This window comes from Entelurus aequoreus, linkage group LG03, assembly GCF_033978785.1.
Source record: "Entelurus aequoreus isolate RoL-2023_Sb linkage group LG03, RoL_Eaeq_v1.1, whole genome shotgun sequence".
NCBI classification, from domain to species: domain Eukaryota; kingdom Metazoa; phylum Chordata; class Actinopteri; order Syngnathiformes; family Syngnathidae; genus Entelurus; species Entelurus aequoreus.
This window is the reverse complement of record NC_084733.1, coordinates 85670619-85693932: the sequence shown is the minus strand read 5'-3', so window position 1 is coordinate 85693932 and position 23314 is coordinate 85670619. Positions and strand designations below refer to the sequence as shown.

The 23314-nt window shown below is 36.9% G+C and overlaps 1 protein-coding gene across 6 annotated transcripts in view; it reads right to left on the bottom strand.

The window, feature by feature from the left end:
* The window catches only part of LOC133647021 (coiled-coil domain-containing protein 136-like), a 106317-nt gene that overhangs the window by 4829 nt on the left and 78174 nt on the right, over window positions 1-23314 (bottom strand). For 4 of the 6 annotated variants that reach the window (XR_009825413.1, XM_062043061.1, XM_062043063.1 and 1 more), the window contains 4 exons: window positions 20306-20423; window positions 14050-14311; window positions 13850-13981; window positions 1822-1934 (listed from right to left, as the gene is read on the bottom strand). Coding sequence is in view for 4 of the 6 variants with exons in the window: in XM_062043061.1 (XP_061899045.1) it covers window positions 1822-1934; window positions 13850-13981; window positions 14050-14311; window positions 20306-20423 (625 nt within the window). In the remaining 2 variants the exon portion in view is untranslated. The remainder of the gene's footprint in view (window positions 1-1821; window positions 1935-13849; window positions 13982-14049; window positions 14312-20305; window positions 20424-23314) is intronic. The other 2 variants (XR_009825414.1, XM_062043062.1) reach the window with 2 other exon arrangements.

The window sequence follows — 23314 nt, the reverse complement described above, 5'->3', positions numbered from 1 at the left end:
AAGGACCAGATGGGGGTATTACAACTCCTCTCTGACTTGGGAACGCTTCGGGATCTCCTAGGAGGAAGTTGCTAATGTTGCTCTGGAGAGGGAAGTCTGGGGGTCTCTGCCAGAGCTGTTGTCCCCGGGACCCGATTCCGAATAAGCGGTTGAAGATGGATGGATGGATGGATGGATGTCCTTCTCGGGGTCACAGTGGCCTGGAGCCTACCACAGTATTTTTTTTTTAAAATACCGTATTTTCCGGACACATACATCCCAAAAAAACAAAAAATTGACGGTGAATAGCCTGGATGGCGGCTGTGAGACGATCAAACATGACTTTTGACGCCATCACCCGGTACATGTTGGCGTGTTCACCGCATTGTTCACACTGCTAAGTCTGAATCGGAATCTCACTGGATCGGTTCGCAGCTGAGTGTGAAGCGACTGGGATGAGAATCAGCACCTCCAAGTCTGAGTCCATGGTGGAGTGCCATCTCCGGGTTGGGGAGGAGATCTTGCCCCAAGTGGAGGAGTTCAAGTACCTCGGAGTCTTGTTCACGAGTGAGGGAAGAGTGGATCGTGAGATCGACAGGCGGATCGGTGCGGCGTCTTCAGTAATGCGGACGCTGTATCGATCCGTTGTGGGGAAGAAGGAGCTGAGCCGGAAGGCAAAGCTCTCAATTTACCGGTCGATCTACATTCCCATCCTCACCTATGGTCATGAGCTTTGGGTCATGACCGAAAGGACAAGATCACGGGTACAAGCGGCCGGAATGAGTTTCCTCCGCCGGGTGGCGGGGCTCTCCCTTAGAGATAGGGTGAGAAGCTCTGTCATCCGAGGGGAGCTCAAAGTAAAGCCGCTGCTCCTCCACATCGAGAGGAGCCAGATGAGGTGGTTCGGGCATCTGGTCAGGACGCCACCCGAACGCCTCCCTAGGGAGGTGTTTAGGGCGCGTCCGACCGGTAGGAGGCCACGGGGAAGACCCAGGACACGTTGGGAAGACTATGTCTCCCGGCTGGCCTGGGAACGCCTAGGGATCCCCCGGGAAGAGCTGGACGAAGTGGCGGCTGCTGCCCCCGCGACCCGACCTCGGATAAGCGGAAGAAGATGGATGGATGGAAGTCTGAATCAAAGCATGTTTTATAATTCCGTAACACACGTAGCATTCAGTAGGCTGTTAGCGTTAGCCAAGCAGCTAGCTGCGAGCGACAAACGACGTACAGTATTTTGTATAATAGCATGTTGTCTGTTTACTTTTCGTCTTAGGTAAACGCAAACATGAATGAGTGTTATTTTCGGGGTCACACTTATCATTACACCATGTACAAAATAAAATTGCTTCGATTTTTAAAGTGTGCCTTATAGTCCCGAAAATACGGTAGTTTATTTTTCGTCCTTGTTTTGTTTGAACGTTTGTATGCAGACTACAAACTAACGAGGCCGATCCCTTGATTATCAGCACGTCCTTTTAAAAATCAATACGGTTCTGGCTTTGAGATGGAGGAGATTGTGTTGTGCTTTGACAAACTGCCCACCCGGTCCTTGTCCTGCTTCCTTTTAGACTTCCTCCCCCCAGCAGATAGAATCATATACACACTAAATAAACACAAGAAAAGGCTTTTTACTTTCAGTGGCATGTAACCATGCAATTAGAAATCCAACCCAAAAATGCTGTAAAATTGCCCGATACCATAGGTGGTGTTAAAAGGAAATTTGCTGCCGGGAACCAATTTCCTTTGGGATCAACAAGGCCGATGCTTTAAAGTGTCAGTGCATGGCACAGTACCCCTGGAAGCAAACCTTGTCGTCTGCGTGGATTCAAGCTCCGCCCATACCTTGCTCTCTGGGACGCCAGCTCCGACAACCAGCACCAGACCACAGCCACTATTACAATCACTCCTATGAAGGGGATGGAGAGAACAGGGTGCTCAGACGGATGGATGAATCTCTGAGAGGGGGGAATAAAAACAAAGACAAAGACCATGGGGATGATGGGAATGAATGGATGGATGCATGGATGAAAGAATGCAAAACATAAATACTAAACAAACAAACAACCCCAATAAGCCATTAATCCCAGTATCAACATAATGTGGGGAAAAAGAGAAATAAAGGAGTGGTTGTGATGCAGCCGTTGCTTCAAAGACGCACTGAGCAAAAAACATGAGCGTGAATTGCTGCAAAAAACATGACGTTTTACAGTCGTGGTTATACATTTGTAAAGAACATAATGTCATGGGGGTTTGTTAAGTTTCCAATCATTTCTACAACTCTTATTTTTTTGTGATTGGAGCACATACTTGTTGGTGACAAAAAAACATTCATGAAGTTTGGTTCTTTTATGAATTTATTACGGGTCTACTGAAAATGTGAGCAAATCTGCTGGGTCAAAAGTATACATAATAAGGCGCTTTTGGTAGCCATCCACAAGCTTCTGCTTGAATTTTTGACCACTCCTCTTGACAAAATTGGTGCAGTTCAGCTAAATGTGTTGGTTTTCTGACATGGACTTGTTTCTTCAGCATTGTCCACACGTTTAAGTCAGGACTTTGGGAAGGCCGTTCTAAAACCTTCATTCTAGCCTGATTTAGCCATTCCTTTACCACTTTTGACGCGTGTTTGGGGTCATTGTCCTGTTGGAACACCCAACTGCACTGCAAAAAGTCAGTGTTCAAAAACAAGAAGAAAAAAAATACAAAAATGTGGGTTATTTTACTTGAACTAAGCAAAATTATCTGCCAATAGAAGAAGAAAATTCGGCTTGTCAAGACTTTCCAAAACAAGCAAACTTAAAGCTGCAAGCAGCGATGGACGGGACCGACTTTGAGGGCTCATAAAATCCAAACCGGAGCAGTAATTAAAACTCTTTCATCAACTTTTAATCAGAAGGGTTCAATCTCTCCCCTGTGCTAGTTTGAAACCGACATGACAAACACGCTCAGAGGAGATAATGTTTAAAAAAAGGTGACTGTTTTTACACAACTTTGGTTTTGAAGGGGGAATTGCAAACTTCCTGTTGATTTTTGCTGGGGGTTGTCAGTGTATGAAATGTAGGTCTAAGTGACATGGACTTTTTCTGACATGGACTTGTTTCTTCAGCATTGTCCACACGTTTAAGTCAGGACTTTGGGAAGGCCGTTCTAAAACCTTCATTGTAGCCTGATTTAGCCATTCCTTTACCACTTTTGACGCGTGTTTGGGGTCATTGTCCTGTTGGAACACCCAACTGCACTGCAAAAAGTCAGTGTTCAAAAACAAGAAGAAAAAAAATACAAAAATGTGGGTTATTTTACTTGAACTAAGCAAAATTATCTGCCAATAGAAGAAGACAATTCGGCTTGTCAAGACTTTCCAAAACAAGCAAAGTTAAAGCTGCAAGCAGCGATGGACGGGACCGACTTTGAGGGCTCATAAAATCCAAACCAGAGCAGTAATTAAAACTCTTTCATCAACTTTTAATCAGAAGGGTTCAATCTCTCTCTTGTGCTAGTTTGAAGCCGACATGACAAACGCGCTCAGAGGAGATAATGTTTGAAAAAAGGTGACTGTTTTTACCCAACTTTTTTTTTGAAGGGGGAATTGCAAACTTCCTGTTGATTTTTGCTGGGGGTTGTCAGTGTATGAAATGTAGGTCTAAGTGACATGGACTTTTTCTGACATGGACTTGTTTCTTCAGCATTGTCCACAAATTTAAGTCAGGACTTTGGGAAGGACATTCTAAAACCTTCATTCTAGCCTGATTTAAGCCATTTCTTTACCACTTTTTGACGTGTGTTTGGGGTCATTGTCCTGTTGGAACACCCAACTGTGCCCAAGACCCAACCTCCGGACTGATGATTTTAGGTTGTCCTGAAGAATTTGGAGGTAATCCTCCCATTTACGCTCTGTGAAGCACCAGTTCCATTGGCAGCAAAACAGGCCCAGAGCATAATACTAGCACCACCATGCTTGACGGTAGGAATAGTGTTCCTGGGATTAAAGGCCTCACCTTTTCTCCTCCAAACATATTGCTGGGTATTGTGGCGATACAGCTCCATTTTTGTTTCATCTGACCACAGAACTTTCTTCCAGAAGGTCTTATCTTTGTCCGTGTAATGTCAGACGAAACAAAAATTGAGCTGTTTGGCCACAATACCCAGCAATATGTTTGGAGGAGAAAAGGTGAGGCCTTTAATCCCAGGAACACGGCGGTATAGCTCGGTTGGTAGAGCGGCCGTGCCAGCAACTTGAGGGTTGCAGGTTCGATCCCCGCTTCCGCCATCCTAGTCACTGCCGTTGTGTCCTTGGGCAAGACACTTTACCCACCTGCTCCCAGTGCCACCCACACTGGTTTAAATGTAACTTAGATATTGGGTTTCACAATGTAAAGCGCTTTGAGTCACTTGAGAAAAAGCGCTATATAAATGTAATTCACTTCACTTCACTTCAACACCACGCCTACAGTCAAGCATGGTGGTGGTAGTATTATGCTCTGGGCCTGTTTTGCTGCCAATGGAACTGGTGCTTTACAGAGAGTAGATGGGACAATGAAAAAGGAGGATTACCTCCAAATTCTTCAGGACAAGCTAAAATCATCAGCCCGGAGGTTGGGTCTTGGGCGCAGTTGGGTGTTCCAACAGGACAATGACCCCAAACACACATCAAAAGTGGTAAAGGAATGGATACATCAGGCTAAAATGAAGGTTTTAGAATGGCCTTCCCAAAGTCCAGACTTAAGCGTGTGGACAATGCTGAAGAAACAAGTCCATTTCAAATTTAGCAGAACTGCACCAATTTTGTCAAGAGGAGTGGTCAAAAATTCAAGCAGAAGCTTGTGGATGGCTACCAAAAGTGTCTTATTGCAGTTAAACTTGCCAAGGGACATGTAAGCAAATATTAACATTGCTGTATGTCATACTTGCCAACCCTCCCGTTTTTAGCGGGAGAATCCCGGTATTCAGCGCCTCTCCCGACAACCTCCCGGCAGAGATTTTCTCCCGACAAACTCCCGGTATTCAGCCGGAGCTGGAGGCCACGCCCCCTCCAGCTCAATGCGGACCTGAGTGGGGACAGCCGTTCTCACGTCCGCTTTCCCAGCAGCTTGCCTGCCCAATGACGTCATATCATCTACGGCTTTTAGAGAGTAGAGTGCACAACAAGGAGAGAGAGTTATTGGTTTCTTATGTGGGTTTATTGTTAGGCAGTTTCATTAACGTCCTCCCAGCGCCGGTAACAACACACAGCAACAGCAGTCACGTTTAGTCTACCGCAGGGGTCACCAACGCGGTGCCCGCGGGCACCAGGTAGCCCGTAAGGACCAGATGAGTAGCCCGCTGGCCTGTTCTAAAAATAGCTCAAATAGCAGCACTTACCAGTGAGCTGCCTCTATTTTTTAAATGTTATTTATTTACTAGCAAGCTGGTCTCGCTTTGCTCGACATTTTTAATTCTAAGAGAGACAAAACTCAAATAGAATTTGAAAATCCAAGAAAATATTTTAAAGACTTGGTCTTCACTTGTTTAAATAAATTCATACATTTTTTTTACTTTGCTTCTTATAACTTTCAGACAATTTTAGAGAAAAAATACAACCTTAAAAATGATTTTAGGATTTTTAAACACATATACCTTTTTACCTTTTAAATTCCTTCCTCTTCTTTCCTGACAATTTAAATCAATGTTCAAGTAAATTTATTGTTTTTATTGTAAAGAATGATCAATAAATTTTAATTTAATTCTTCATTTTAGCTTCTGTTTTTTCGAAGAAGAATATTTGTGAAATATTTCTTCAAACTTAAAATTTTAAAAAATTATTCTGGCAAATCTAGAAAATCTGTAGAATCAAATTTAAATCTTATTTCAAGGTCTTTTGAATTTATTTTAAAAAAATTTGTTCTGGAAAATCTAGAAGAAATAATGATGTGTCTTTGTTAGAAATATAGCTTGGTCCAATTTGTTATATATTCTAACAAAGTGCAGATTGTATTTTAACCTATTTAAAACATGTCATCAAAATTCTAAAATTAATCTTAATCAGGAAAAATTACTAATGATGTTCCATAAATAATTTTTTTAATTTTTTCAAAAAGATTCAAATTAGCTAGTTTTTCTCTCCTTTTTTTCGGTTGAATTTTGAATTTTAAAGAGTCGAAATTGAAGATAAACTATGTTTCAAAATTTAATTGTCATTTTTTTCGTGTTTTCTCCTCTTTTAAACCGTTCAATTAAGTGTAAATATCATTAATTATTAATAATAACATAGAGTTAAAGGTAAATTGAGCAAATTGGCTATTTCTGGCAATTTATTGAAGTGTGTATCAAACTGGTAGCCCTTCGCATTAATCAGTACCCAAGAAGTAGCTCTTGGTTCCAAAAAGGTTGGTGACCCCTGGTCTACCGTAAAGCAGTTCGTCTGCCGTAAACAGCAATGTTGTGACACTCTTAAACAGGACAATACTGCCACCTACTGGATAGCCTGCAGAACACTGAAATTCAAGTATGTGTTTTATTTATATGTATACTCTCCTCTTAACCACGCCCTTACCCACGCCCCAACCACGCCCCCCCCCCCCCCCCCCCCCGACCATATTGGAGGTCTCAAGGTTGGCAAGTATGCTGTATGTATACTTTTGACCCAGCAGATTTGCTCACATTTTCAGTAGACCCATAATAAATTCATAAAAGAACCAAACTTCATGAATGTTTTTTTTGTGACCAACAAGTATGTGCTCCAATCACTCTATCACAAAAAAAACAAGAGTTGTAGAAATGATTGGAGACTCAAGACAGCCTTGACATTATGTTCTTTACAAGTGTACGTAAACTTTTGACCACGACTGTATGTCTCCATCCTCATTTCTGTGTATAAAGATGCTTGCTAAAATGTCTTCCTCCCCCCCCAAGCTGAGCGGTCATGGACATTCATAGAGTAAAGGACAGCACGGGTAGACAGTTTGACACAACACAAGACGTCTCGTCACAGATGTTGCAGACAAAACACACCTACAGTATGAAACATCCTCGCGCTGCTTTCAAGGCAAAAGCATCGACCCGTGAACGGATGTGTTCTCGTTAGAGCTGGGCAATATATCGACTTTGTAAGGTATAGCGATACACACTATATTGCCAAAAGTATTTGGCCACCTGCCTTGACTCACATATGAACTTGAAGTGCCATCCCATTCCTAACCCATAGGGTTCAATATGACCTTTTGCAGCTATTACAGCTTCAACTCTTCTGGGAAGGCTGTCCACAAGGTTGCGGAGTGTGTTTATAAGGAATTTGCCACCATTCTTCTAAAAGCGCATTGGTGATGTTGGTGGAGAAGGCCTGGCTCTCAGTCTCCGTTCTAATTCATCCCAAAGGTGTTCTTTCAGAGTTCAGGTCAGGACTCTGTGCAGGCCAGTCAAGTTCATCCACACCAGACTCTGTCATCCATGTCTGTATGGACCTTGCTTTGTGCACTGGTGCACAGTCATGTTGGAAGAGGAAGGGGCCCGCTCCAAACTGTTCCCACAAGGTTGGGAGCATGGAATTGTCCAAAATTTTTTGGTATCCTGGAGCATTCAAAGTTCCTTTCACTGGAACTAAGGGGCCATACCCACACCATAATTCCTCCTCCACCAAATTTCACACTCGACACAATGCAGTCCGAAATGTAGCGTTCTCCTGGAAACCTCCAAACCCAGACTCGTCCATCAGATTGCCAGATGGAAAAGCGTGATTCATTAGTCCAGAGAAGGCGTCTCCACTGCTCTAGAGTCCAGTGGTGACGTGCTTTACACCACTGCATCCAACGCTTTGCATTGGACTTGGTGATGTATGGCTTAGACACAGCTGCTCGGCCATGGAAACCCATTCCATGAAGCTCTCTGCGTACTGTACGTGGGCTAAATGGAAGAAATTTGGAGCTCTCTAGCGACTGACTGTGCAGAAAGTCTTTGCACTATGCGCTTCAGCATCCGCGGACTCCTCTCTGTCAGTTTACATGGCCTACCACTTGGTGGCTGAGTTGCTGTTGTTCCCAAACTCTTCCATTTTCTTATAACAAAGCCGACAGTTGACTTTGGTATATTTAGGAGCGAGGAAATTTCACGACTGGATTTGTTGCACAGGTGGCATCCTATGACAGTTCCACGCTGGATATCACTGAGAGCGGCCCATTCTTTCACAAATGTTTTGTAGAAACAGTCTCCATGTATGGAGCCCCTAAAGGTACATGGGGGAATACATTTTTTTATAATTTTTTTTTTTTTTAAATCTTTTTTTTTTTTTAGACATGTACTGTATCTCGTGCGCACGAGAAACTATCTTGTGCCCACGAGAAACTTTTTGTAAAGTTATAAAAAAATAAAAAACCTTTTTTTATAAATTATTTTTAAAAAATTTTTTTTTAGACATGTATCTCGTGCACACGAGAAAGTTTTCTCGTGCGCAAAAAAATTGGAAATGTTTTTTTTTTAATAACTTTATAAAAAGTTTCTCATGCGCATGAGATAGTTTCTCGAGAAACTTTTTATAAAGTTATTAAAAAATATATATATATTTACAATTTTTTTGAAACGAGATAGTTTCTCCTGCACACGAGGTACATGTCTAAAAAAAATTAAAATATTTTATAAAAAATGTTTTTTGTTTTTTTTATAACTTTACAAAAAGTTTCTCGTGCGCACAAGATAGTTTCTCGTGCGCACGAGAAACTTTTTGTAAAGTTATAAAAAAAATTTAAAAAATTTTTTATAAATTATTTTTATTTTTATTTTTTTTTAGACATGTATCTCGTGTGCAGGAGAAACTATCTCGTGCGCACAAAAATTGTAAATGTTTTTTTTTATTTTTTATAACTTTATAAAAAGTTTCTCGTGCGCATGAGATAGTTTCTCGAGAAACTTTTTATAAAGTTATTAAAAAATATATATATATTTACAATTTTTTTGAAACGAGATAGTTTCTCCTGCACACGAGGTACATGTCTAAAAAAACTAAAAATATTTTATAAAAAATGTTTTTTGTTTTTTTTATAACTTTACAAAAAGTTTCTCGTGCGCACAAGATAGTTTCTCGTGCGCACGAGAAACTTTTTGTAAAGTTATAAAAAAAAATTAAAAATTTTTTTATAAATTATTTTTATTTTTTTTTAGACATGTATCTCGTGTGCAGGAGAAACTATCTCGTGCGCACAAAAATTGTAAATGTTTTTTTTTATTTTTTATAACTTTATAAAAAGTTTCTCGTGCGCATGAGATAGTTTCTCGAGAAACTTTTTATAAAGTTATTAAAAAATATATATATATTTACAATTTTTTTGAAACGAGATAGTTTCTCCTGCACACGAGGTACATGTCTAAAAAAAATAAAAATATTTTATAAAAAATGTTTTTTGTTTTTTTTATAACTTTACAAAAAGTTTCTCGTGCGCACAAGATAGTTTCTCGTGCGCACGAGAAACTTTTGGTAAAGTTATAAAAAAAAATTTTTTTAAATTTTATAAATTATTTTTATTTTTATTTTTTTTTAGACATGTATCTCGTGTGCAGGAGAAACTATCTCGTGCGCAAAAAAATTGTAAATGTTTTTTTTAATTTTTTATAACTTTATAAAAAGTTTCTCGTGCGCATGAGATAGTTTCTCGAGAAACTTTTTATAAAGTTATTTAAAAAATTAAAAAAAAACATTTACAATTTTTTTGCGCACGAGAAAACTTTCTCGTGCGCAAAAAAATTGTAAATGTTTTTTTTTTAAATTAACTTTATAAAAAGTTTCTCGTGCGCACAAGATACATGTCTAAAAAAAAAAAAAAAAAAATTTTAAAATGTTTTCCCCCATGTCCCTTTAGGGGCTCCGTACTCCATGCCTAAGTGCTTGATGATTTTATACACCTGTCCGGGCCAAGTGATTAGGACACCTGATTCCGATCATTTGGATGGGTGGCCAAATACTTATGGCAATATAGTGTATATATCGAATATCGAGTGTAAGTAAAAATATATCGAGATATACTTTTTCGTCCATATCGCCCAGCTCTATTGCAGTCTTGTTGTTGTTATGATAGAATATACAGTCAATGACAGCTAACGCTAACTATCCAAATTGCTATTATTAGCGAACAACACCCAAATCTAATGTTACGTGCGTATGTATTACGTCATAGAAGCCAGAAGAGGGCGGGGCATGCTGTGTAAAATACATTGGAAAGTTAGCGCCCTCTAGGCGTCTGTGTAAATGTTGCAAACAGCCCCTTTAAACATCTGTATGACTTCTGATTTCAAAACAAGCTACCCATCCAATTGTTACATCTCACGTTTTATACTACGTTGCAGCGCTGTCACGTTACGTCTTTGGGTTGAATTGTCCCTGTTCCATTTGTTTGTACTTGTTCCGTACGCCACTTTGTGCCATTGCTATGCGACACCACGTTTTTATACCACGTTCTAATGTCGAACCTCTCACATTCAATACAGAAATAAGCTAAATGATGTGGAAATTGCAGTCCTTTTAGTATTATGACTTAGTGTTACCGACTGTTATTGTTTCTAAACAATTACCTTGTTAAAATGATTGTGGCAGTATGGCTCCTCGTTTTGGCAAACAGATTTAATGAAATAATCCCTGTGTAATTGTAATGCATGGCGATGCGTTACAATTGTTTTAACAGGAGCCTGCAGTGGCACATTCCTCCGTGCCCTCTTGAAGATGCCATGTTTATTGTTATTATTATGCAGTATGCGCTATAGCTCTGCTGTCTCTCAGAGATTAGGACGCCGACACGGCGGTGGTCGCGAGGCTCGAGATAAAAAAAGTGAGGACGGGCCAAGCCGGTTAGAAACACACACCACCATGAGACACACACAACAGGCGGGAGAGGTACAGCAGGCGTGATGCGGTGTTGTGTTAGTTGACAGAAATAGATTTTTAGGACAGGGAAATGTAGAGACAAAACACAACTTGTTGCCGGGCAGAATTCAAACCCGATGAGTCGCTGGCATATAATTGGTCGAATGGCAAATTGCAGGTGTGAATGTGCCAAGGGAATTACATAAAGGCATTGTAATTATTAATGAATTAAGGGGAAAACACTGTCATCTGTTCTGGGGCAGTGGAACGCCTACCCATAGAAAAAGTTTGTTGCATTTGTTTCTATGTTACATTAAGTTATGTAATGATGCGATGTTTGCAACGTACATTCTTATGTCGCGGTGTTGTTTTCATACATTGTTACAAAAGGTTTGCACTATATCGTTAAGTCATTTTTTCACATTGTATTTCTATCTTACATTGTGTTAGGTTGCATTGTTTGTAACCTACATTGTTGTGTTGCGGTGTTGTTTTGTTACATTGTTACGTAAGGTTTGCACTATATCGTTATGACATTTGTTGACATTGTATTTCTATCTTACAATGTGTTAGGTTGCATTGTTTGTTAAACCACATGTTTTCACACTCTACTAATATTGTGTAGCATTACTATGTACGTTATTTTATAACGATATTTTGTTCCATTGTGTTGCTATGTTACGTTAGTTTGTTAAACCACGTTTTCACACTATACTAATATTGTGTAGCATTACTGTGTACGTTATTTTATTACGTTATTTTATTACGTTATTTTATTACGATATTTTGTCCCATTGTGTTGCTATGTTACCTTAGTTTGTTAAACCACATGTTTTCACACTCTACTAATATTGTGTAACATTACTGTGTACGTTATTTTATGACGTTATTTCATGACGTTATTTTATTACGATATTTTGTCCCATTGTGTTGCTATATTACCTTTGTTTGTTAAACCACGTTTTCACACTATACTAATATTGTGTAGCATTACTGTGTACGTTATTTTACTACGTTATTTTGTCCCATTGTGTTGCTGTGTTACCTTAGTTTGTTAAACCACATGTTTTCACACTCTACTAATATTGTGTAGCATTACTGTGTACGTTATTTTATTACGTTATTTTATTACGATATTTTGTCCCATTGTGTTGCTATGCTACCTTAGTTTGTTAAACCACGTTTTCACACTCTACTAATATTGTGTAGCATTACTGTGTACGTTATTTTATTACGTTATTTTATTACGTTATTTTATTACGTTATTTTATTACGATATTTTGTCCTATTGTGTTGCTATGTTACCTTAGTTTGTTAAACCACGTTTTCACACTCTACTAATATTGTGTAGCATTACTGTGTATGTTATTTTATGACGTTATTTTATTACGTTATTTTATTACGATATTTTGTCCCATTGTGTTGCTATGTTACCTTAGTTTGTTAAACCACATGTTTTCACACTCTACTAATATTGTGTAGCATTACTGTGTATGTTATTTTATTACATTATTTTATGACGTTATTTTATGATGTTATTTCATGACGTTATTTTATTACGATATTTTGTCCCATTGTGTTGCTATATTACCTTTGTTTGTTAAACCACATTTTCACACTATACTAATATTGTGTAGCATTACTGTGTACGTTATTTTATTACGTTATTTTGTCCCATTGTGTTGCTGTGTTACCTTAGTTTGTTAAACCACATGTTTTCACACTCTACTAATATTGTGTAGCATTACTGTGTACGTTATTTTATTACGTTATTTTATTACGTTATTTTATTACGATATTTTGTCCCATTGTGTTGCTATGTTACCTTAGTTTGTTAAACCACGTTTTCACACTCTACTAATAATGTGTAGCATTACTGTGTACGTTATTTTATTACGTTATTTTATTACGATATTTTTATCCCATTGTGTTATGTTACCTTAGTTTGTTTAACCACATGTTTTTACACTCTACTAATGTTGTGTAGCATTACTGTGTATGTTATTTTATTACGTTATTTTATTACGTTTTTTACTGCGTTATTTCATTACGTTTTTTATTACGATATTTTGTCCCATTGTGTTGCTATGTTACCTTAGTTTGTTTAACCACGTTTTCACACTATACTAATATTGTGTAGCATTACTGTGTACGTTATTTTATCACGTTATTTTATTACGTTATTTTATTATTTTATTTTGTCCCATTGTGTTGCTATGATACCTTAGTTTGTTAAACCACGTTTTCACACTCTACTAATATTGTGTAGCATTACTGTGTACGTTATTTATTACGTTATTTTATTACGTTATTTTACTACGTTATTTTGTCCCATTGTGTTGCTATGTTACCTTAGTTTGTTAAACCACGTTTTCACACTATACTAATATTGTGTAGCATTACTGTGTACGTTATTGTATTACGTTATTTTATTACATTATTTTATTACGATATTTTGTCCCATTGTGTTGCTGTGTTACCTTAGTTTGTTAAACCACATGTTTTCACACTCTAATAATATTGTGTAGCATTACTGTGTACGTTATTGTACTACATTATTTTATTATGTTATTTTATTACGATATTTTGTCCCATTGATTTGCTATGTTACCTTAGTTTGTTAAACCACGTTTTCACACTATACTAATATTGTGTAGCATTACTGTGTACGTTATTGTATTATGTTATTTGATTACGTTATTTTATAACGTTATTTCGTCCCATTGTGTTGCTGTGTTACCTTAGTTTGTTAAACCACATGTTTTCACACTCTAATAATATTGTGTAGCATTACTGTGTACGTTATTTTATTACGATATTTTGTTCTGTACTGTGTACTTTTAACTTATTTAGTTCCGTTGTGTTGCTGTGCTACATTTGCCTTATGTTGCATTGTTCTGTGCTGTAAAATGCGTTTACACACAAAAACGCCACCGTTGTCTCGTAACGACGTGTTTATGCGCTGGCCGGTCCTCGGTTATCGAGGTATTTTAGTGTTTTGGTCTTTCAGCGATGGTTTTGGAAGGAGCCGCGAGACCCAGCGTGGCTTACCTGAGCCCCCCCGGACAACTTCTCCAGCTCTGCCTTGCAGCGCTGAAGCTCCTCCTCCAGCTCGTTCCTCTCCTTCTGACTGCTGTCGTAAAGCTCCTGCAGCTGCTGCAGCTCCTGCTTCAGCCCGTCACACTGCAGCAAAAAAAAACCACCGGCCGGCTCTTTACCACGTAGTCGGGAGTCCTGCGCCTTGGCCTCACCTCTCTCTGGACGTGCGAGGCCTTCTCCTCCGCCTGCTTCAGCTGGTCCCTCAGCGAGAAGATCTCCCCGATGCCGCCGTTCCAGCCGGTTGGCGTGGCGGGTTTGCCGTCGAAGGAGATGTTCTTCTGGATGGAGGCGTCCACCAGACGGCAGTTGTCCGACTCGGCCATGGTCATGTAGCTCTCGGTCATGACGTCGTCGGTGCCCGTCTCTTTGCCCTCGCCGGCGTCCTCCTCCTTCAGCGACAAGTACACGCTGGAGCTGTCGGTGCAAAAATGTACCGCGTCACATTTAGCCACCAACGTAAGGGTACGGTAAAACAAAACCCAAAACCAGTGAAGTTGGCACGTTGTGTAAAGGGTAAATAAAAACAGAATACAATGATTTGCAAATCCTTTCCAACCTACACTATATTGCCAAAAGTACAAACCCCGTTTCCATATGAGTTGGAAAATTGTGTTAGATGTAAATATGAACGGAATACAATGATTTGCAAATCATTGTATTCCGTTTGTATTAGTAGAGTGTGAAAACGTGGTTTAACAAACCAAGGTAACATAGCAACACAATGGGACAAAATATCGTAATAAAATAACGTTCACAGTAATGCTACACAATATTAGTAGAGTGTGAAAACGTGGTTTAACAAGCTAAGGTAACATAGCAAATCAATGGGACAAAATATCGTAATAAAATAACGTAATAAAATAATGTGATAAAATATTGTACACAGTAATGCTACACAATATTAGTAGAGTGTGAAAACGTGGTTTAACAAACCAAGGTAACATAGCAACACAATGGGACAAAATAACGTAGTAAAATAACGTAATAAAATAACGTACACAGTAATGCTACACAATATTAGTAGACTATGAAAACATGTGGTTTAACAAACTAAGGTAACACAGCAACACAATGGTACAAAATAACGTAATAAAATAACGTAATAACATAACGTAATAAAATAACGTAATAAAATAACGTACACAGTAGTGCTACACAATATTAGTGTAGTGTGAAAACGTGGTTTAACAAACTATGGTAACACAGCAACACAATGGGACAAAATAACTTAATAAAATAACGTAATAAAATAACGTACACAGTAATGCTACACAATATTAGTGTAGTGTGAAAACGTGGTTTAACAAACTAAGGTAACATAGCAACACAATGGGACAAAATATTGTAATAAAATAACGTAATAAAATAGCGTAGTAAAATAACATAATAAAATAACATAATAAAATAACGTAATAAAATAACGTACACAGTAATGCTACACAACATTAGTAGAGTGTGAAAACATGTGGTTTAACAAACTAAGGTAACATAGCAACACAATGGGACAAAATATCGTAATAAAATAACGTAATAAAATAGCATAATAAAATAACATAATAAAATAACGTAATAAAATAACGTACACAGTTATGCTACACAACATTAGTAGAGTGTGAAAACATGTGGTTTAACAAACTAAGGTAACATAGCAACACAATGGGACAAAATATCGTAATAAAATAACATAATAAAATAGCGTAGTAAAATAACATAATAAAATAACATAATAAAATAACGTAATAAAATAACGTACACAGTTATGCTACACAATATTAGTAGAGTGTGAAAACATGTGGTTTAACAAACTAAGATAACATAGCAACACAATGGGACAAAATATTGTGATAAAATAACGTAATAAAATAACATAATAAAATAACGTACACAGTAATGCTACACAATATTTGTATAGTGTGAAAACATGTGGTTTAACAAACTAAGGTAACACAGCAACACAATGGTACAAAATAACGTAATAAAATAACGTAATAACATAACGTAATAAAATAACGTAATAAAATAACGTAATAAAATAACGTACACAGTAGTGCTACACAATATTAGTGTAGTGTGAAAACGTGGTTTAACAAACTATGGTAACACAGCAACACAATGGGACAAAATAACTTAATAAAATAACGTAATAAAATAACGTACACAGTAATGCTACACAATATTAGTGTAGTGTGAAAACGTGGTTTAACAAACTAAGGTAACATAGCAACACAATGGGACAAAATATTGTAATAAAATAACGTAATAAAATAGCGTAGTAAAATAACATAATAAAATAACATAATAAAATAACGTAATAAAATAACGTACACAGTAATGCTACACAACATTAGTAGAGTGTGAAAACATGTGGTTTAACAAACTAAGGTAACATAGCAACACAATGGGACAAAATATCGTAATAAAATAACGTAATAAAATAGCATAATAAAATAACATAATAAAATAACGTAATAAAATAACGTACACAGTTATGCTACACAACATTAGTAGAGTGTGAAAACATGTGGTTTAACAAACTAAGGTAACATAGCAACACAATGGGACAAAATATCGTAATAAAATAACATAATAAAATAGCGTAATAAAATAACATAATAAAATAACGTAATAAAATAACGTACACAGTTATGCTACACAATATTAGTAGAGTGTGAAAACATGTGGTTTAACAAACTAAGATAACATAGCAACACAATGGGACAAAATATTGTGATAAAATAACGTAATAAAATAACATAATAAAATAACGTACACAGTAATGCTACACAATATTTGTATAGTGTGAAAACATGTGGTTTAACAAACTAAGGTAATATAGCAAATCAATGGGACAAAATAACGTAATAAAATAACGTGATAAAATAACATACACAGTAATGCTACACAATATTAGTAGAGTGTGAAAACATGTGGTTTAACAAACTAAGGTAACATAGCAACACAATGGGACAAAATAATGTAATAATAATGTAAATATAAACGGAATACAATGATTTGCAAATCATTGTATTCCGTTTATATTAACATCTAACACAATTTCCCAACTCATATGGACACGGGGTTTGTATTTGGCCAGCCGTCCAAATGATCAGAATCAGGTGTCCTAATCACTCGGCCCGTCCACAGGTGTATAAAACCAATCACTTAGGCATGGAGACTGTTTCTACAAACATTTGTGAAAGAACGGGCCGCTCTCAGTGATTTCCCGCGTGGAACTGTCATAGGATGCCCACCTGTGCAACAAATCCAGTCGTGAAATGTCCTCGCTCCTAAAATATTCCAAAGTCGGCTTTATCACAAGAACAGTGAAGAGTTTGGGGAACAACAGCAACTCAGCCACCAAGTGGTAGGCCACGTAAACTGACAGAGAGCGGATGCTGAAGCGCATAGTTGCTACAGAGCTCCAAACTTCATGTGACCTTCCAATTAGCCCATGTACAGTACGCAGAGAGCTTCATAGAATGGGCTTCCATGGCCGGGCGGCTGCGTCTAAGCCGTACATCACCAAGTCCAATGCAAAGTGGTGTAAAAGCACCTCGCCACTGGACTCTAGAGCAGTGGAGACGCCTTCTCTGGAGTGATGAATCATGCTTACCATCTGGCAATCTGATGGTAAGCATGATTTCGGACTGCATTGTGCAGAGTGTGAAATTTGGTGGAGGAGGAATTATGGTGCGAGGTTGTTTTTCAGGAGTTGGTTCCAGTGAAAGGAACTTTGAATGCTCCAGGATACCAAAACATTTTGGACAATTCCACGCTCCCAACCTTGTGGGAACAGTTTGGAGCGGGCCCCTTTCCCTCTTCCAACATGACTGTGCACCAGTGCACAAAACCAAGGTCCATAAAGACATGGATGACAGAGTCTGGCGTGGATGAACTTGACTGGCCTGCACAGAGTCCTGACCTGAACTCCGATAGGACACCTTTGGGATGAATTACAGCCAGGGCTTCTAGACCAACATCAGTGTGTGACCTCACCAATGCACTTTTGGAAGAATGGTGGAAAATTCCTATAAACACACTCTGCAACCTTGTGGACAGCCTTCCCAGAAGAGTTGAAGCTGTAATAGCTGCAAAAGGTCATATTGAACCCTATAGGTTAGGAATGGGATGGCACTTCAAGTTCATATGTGAGTCAAGGCAGGTGGCCAAATACTTTTGGCAATATAGTGTTTATACTTACATCATTTATATAAAACCCTAATGGAGGTGTTTGGATGTTTGATCGAAAGTATTTACTATTTAGAATGCATTTTAAAAAATCCATCCATCATGTCTCTCATAAAGATTGTGAACGATAGGCAACATTCCAAAAAAAAAAGTGCACTTCCCCTTTTAGGTGCCAACAATGTCAGAGCGCTAACTTGTTGTTTACAATGGTGTCCCGGGAAGAGATCAGCTTGGATGTTGCTGCTGCAGAAATGTTACGGTGCTCGGACTTCCAAATCTGATTGTAATTAATGGATGTGACACAGCTAAATCCAAACCCTTTCTAAGGACTAGGTAGTCTTACTGGTCGCTCCTATCTGTTCCTTCAAACCTTAGTTTGTTAACCAAATGTTTTCACACTCTACTAATATTGTGTAGCATTACTGTGTACGTTATTTTATTACGTTATTTTAGTACATTATTTTAGTACGTTATTTTGTCCCATTGTGTTGATTTGTTACCTTAGTTTGTTAAACCACATGTTTTCGCACTCTACTAATATTGTGTAGCATTACTGTGTACGTTATTTTCTTATGTTATTTGATTACGTTATTTTATTACCTTATTTTGTCCCATTGTGTTGCTATGTTACCTTAGTTTGTTAAACCACATGTTTTCACACTCTACTAATATTGTGTAGCATTACTGTGTATGTTATTTTATTACGTTATTTTATTACGTTATTTTATTATGTTATTTTGTCCCATTGTCTTGCTATGTTACCTTAGTTTGTTAAACCACGTTTTCACACTATTGTAATATTGTGTAGCATTACTGTGTACGTTATTTTATTACGTTATTTTAATATGTTATTTTGTCCCATTGTGTTGCTATGTTACCTTAGTTTGTTAACCAAATGTTTTCACACTCTACTAATATTGTGTATCATTACTGTGTTCGTTATTTTATTACGTTATTTTAGTATGTTATTTTATTACGTTATTTTGTCCCATTGTGTTGCTGTGTTACCTTAGTTTGTTAAACCACATGTTTTCACACTCTACTAATATTGTGTATCATTACTGTGTACGTTATTTTATTACGTTATTTTATTACGTTATTTTGTCCCATTGTGTTGATTTGTTACCTTAGTTTGTTAAACCACATGTTTTCACACTCTACTAATATTGTGTAGCATTACTGTGTACGTTATTTTATTACGTTATTTTATTACGTTATTTTATTACGATATTTTGTCCCATTGTGTTGCTATGTTACCTTGGTTTGTTAAACCACGTTTTCACACTATACTAATATTGTGTAGCATTACTGTGTACGTTATTTTATCACGATATTTTGTCCTATTGTGTTGTTGTGTTACCTTAGTTTGTTAAACCACATGTTTTCACACTCTACTAATATTGTGTAGCATTACTGTGTATGTTATTTTATTACGTTATTTTATCACGTTATTTTGTTCCATTGTGTTGCTATGTTACCTTAGTTTGTTAAACCACATGTTTTCACACTATACCAATGTTTTGTAGCATTACTGTGTACGTTATTTTATTACTATATTTTATTACGTTATTTTATTATGTTATTTTGTCCCATTGTGTTGCTTTGTTACCTTAGTTTGTTAAACCACATGTTTTCACACTCTACTAATATTGTGTAGCATTACTGTGTACGTTATTTTATTACGTTATTTTATTACGTTATTTTGTCCCATTGTGTTGCTATGTTACCTTAGTTTGTTAAACCACATGTTTTCACACTCTACTAATATTGTGTAGCATTACTATGTACGTTATTTTATTACGATATTTTGTCCCATTGTGTTGCTATGTTACCTTACTTTGTTAAACCACATGTTTTCACACTATACCAATGTTTTGTAGCATTACTGTGTACGTTATTTTATTACTATATTTTATTACGTTATTTTATTACATTATTTTATTATGTTATTTTGTCCCATTGTGTTGCTTTGTTACCTTAGTTTGTTAAACCACATGTTTTCACACTCTACTAATATCGTGTAGCATTACTGTGTACGTTATTTTATTAGGTTACTACTGATCGCTCCTATCTGTTCCTGCAAACCCCCGCTAGGTCTTCAGCAATCCCCCCGGCCTTGTGTTCCAAAAACATCACAACAGGTGGCCGGTGTGTCGAGGGGGTCTCCGGTGTCCCTGGCTAAAGCACAGCTGACGACCGAGGCGCTCGTTGACCTCTCACCAAGTCCTCTGTCTGCGGAGCAGCTGCAGCCTCTCCGAGAGACGCTGGTTGTCCTCCTTCAGGGTCTGGCACTCGTCCCTCAGCGTGCGGCACTCCTCCTTCAGCAGGTCCACGTCGCCTGGAGGAGGGGTCAAAGTTCAGGTGAGTCCTGGGACTTTCTGCACTAAAGTCATAAGCACACTTTTGCTGACGTTTTCAGCGATGAAACAAGATTAAGTGTATTCCCTCAGTGTCTACTCTCACACATTTGTGTACTTCGGACCTTCTTGAGACCTGAGAAAAATGCCTTTATATATCCCTTTCTAGATATATAAAGATGTGTACTTACAACAATAATAATATATACATACTATGCAAATATAAAAAAGCTTGTTTTGAAAAATAAGTTGGAATTTCACAAGAAAAAGGTGACAATTTCACAAGAAAAACGTAGAATTTTGGCAGTATTATAATAAAAGTCGTCATTTTTCTCAACGCAAGTCAAAATTTGACAAGAACATTTGTGCAATATTACGATAAAAGTTGGAATTTTACTAGATAACAGTCACAATTTGACAAGAAAAGCTTAACATTTTGGCAATTTTACGAAAAGAGTCGTAATTTTACTCGAAAAAAGTCACAATTTTATAAGAAAACTTAAAAATGTTGGCAACATCGGAATTTTGCTTATGAAAATTATGACAAAAGTCATAATTTTACTCGAATAATTTCACTGTTTTACGAGAACAACAAAAAAATGGGCAATATTGTGATAAAAGTCAGTATTTTATGACAGATGTCACCATTTTGCATTAGAAAGTAATAATTTTACATTAAAAATGTTATAGTTTTACATTAAAAAAGTACTAATTTTACGAGAAAATATTGCAATATTACAGAAAAAGAAATAATATGTGACAAAAAGACTGCTTTTAGTTCATTTATTTTTGTTGAATTTTTTTGTTTGGAATTGTCTTTTTAATATTCATTATTTACTTCGTTATTACAGTATGTCTCTATATACATATTAATTTTATATTTTTTAATTAATTTTGGTCAGAGGGGGAGCATTTCAATTTCTTACACACACTTGTTATTTCATATGTTGACCAGAAGGGGAGCACTTTTAAAAACGACACACAGTCAATGTGAAAAATCCCTCCTTTTTGGGACCACCCTCATTTTGATAGATTTCACCACCAGGGGGTGCAAATGAGACATTCTCTATTAGATGCAATGTTATTGGGACCATGATTTATGTCATCACTTGTTCACACCTCCTCATATGGAAGATACTTTTTCTTGTTGGTGTCTTAAGAATGAAATAAATACAAGAACACACACACACCCACACACACACACACACACACACTCTTGTATTTCTTACATTCTTGAGACTTGAGAAAAATGCCTGCCTCTTTAGGACCACCCTTTCTAGATATATAAAGATTTGTATTTACAACATTAATAATATATACATACTATGCAAATATAAAAAAGCTTGTTTTGAAAAATAAGTTGGAATTTCACAAGAAAAAGGTGACAATTTCACAAGAAAAACGTAGAATTTTGGCAGTATTATAACAAAAGTCGTCATTTTACTCAACGCAAGTCAAAATTTGACAAGAAAAAAACGAACATTCGTGCAATATTATGATAAAAGTTGGAATTTTACTCGATCACAGTCGCAATTTTACAAGAAAAGCCTAACATTTTGGCAATTTTACGAAAAGAGTCGTAATTTTACTCGAAAAAAGTCACATTTTTATAAGAAAACTTAAAAAATTCGGCAATATTATAAAAATAATCTGAATTTTGCTCGGCGAAATTATGACAAAAGTCATCGATTTACTCAAAAAAATGTCACTGTTTTATGAGAACAACAAAAAAATTGGCAATATTGTGATAAAAGTCAGTATTTTATATGACAAATGTCACCATTTTGCGTTAGAAAGTAATAATTTTACATTAAAAAAGTTATAATTTTACATTAAAGAAGTTATAATTTTACATTAAAAAAGTTATTATTTTACGAGAAAATATTGCAATATTACAGAAACATAAAGAATATGAGAAATTGTTCCCAATTTCATAAGACACATTGTTAGAAAAAGACTGCTTTTAGTTAATTTATTTTTATTTTATTTTTTGTTTGTAATTGGTTTTTAATCTTCATTATTTACTTCAAGTTATGACAGTATGTCTCTATATAAATATTTAAAAAAATTAAATTAATTTTGGCCAGAGGGGGAGCATTTTATTTTCTTACACACACTTGTTATTTCATATGTTGACCAGAGGGGGAGCACTTTTAAAAGCGACACACAGTCAATTTGAAAAATCCCTCCTTTTTAGGACCACCCTCATTTAGATAGATTTCACCACCAGGGGGTGCAAATGAGACATTCTCTATTAGATGCAATGGTTTTCTGTATTGGGACCATGATTTATGTCCTCACTTGTTCACACCTCCTCGTATGGAAGCTACTTTTCCTTGTTGATGTCTCAAGAAGGGTAGAAATACAAGAACACACACACACACACACACACACACACACACACACACACACACACACACACACACACACACACACACACACACACACACACACACATACCTTCCATCCCCCCATGACTTAATGGTCCTGCTATCCTAATGGCCCACACTCCCTTGACACAACCAGCTACTTATTAAATGCCCTAAATGATTTATGCTGGACTTCAGGATGCTAATTTGATGTGATACTTTCAAACACTTAGCATGGTTTGCATAGTTTTGTGAAGATGTATGTTTTCTTCCCTTTAGACCGATGTAAGTTATTAGACGGTTTTTCAACAAAAAACATTCTCAGAGATGCCACAGTCGTGTATGGAAAGTGTGTTGTCCAAAATCTAGTTTTGATGCTAGAATTTAGACAGTTTAAAAGTATTTTTAGTAAGTCTTACTGGTAACACACCACTTGTTGTTTCTGTAGCTTCCATGCAAATGTCCAAACTTTTTGACTCGGGGGCCACACTGGGCTATATATA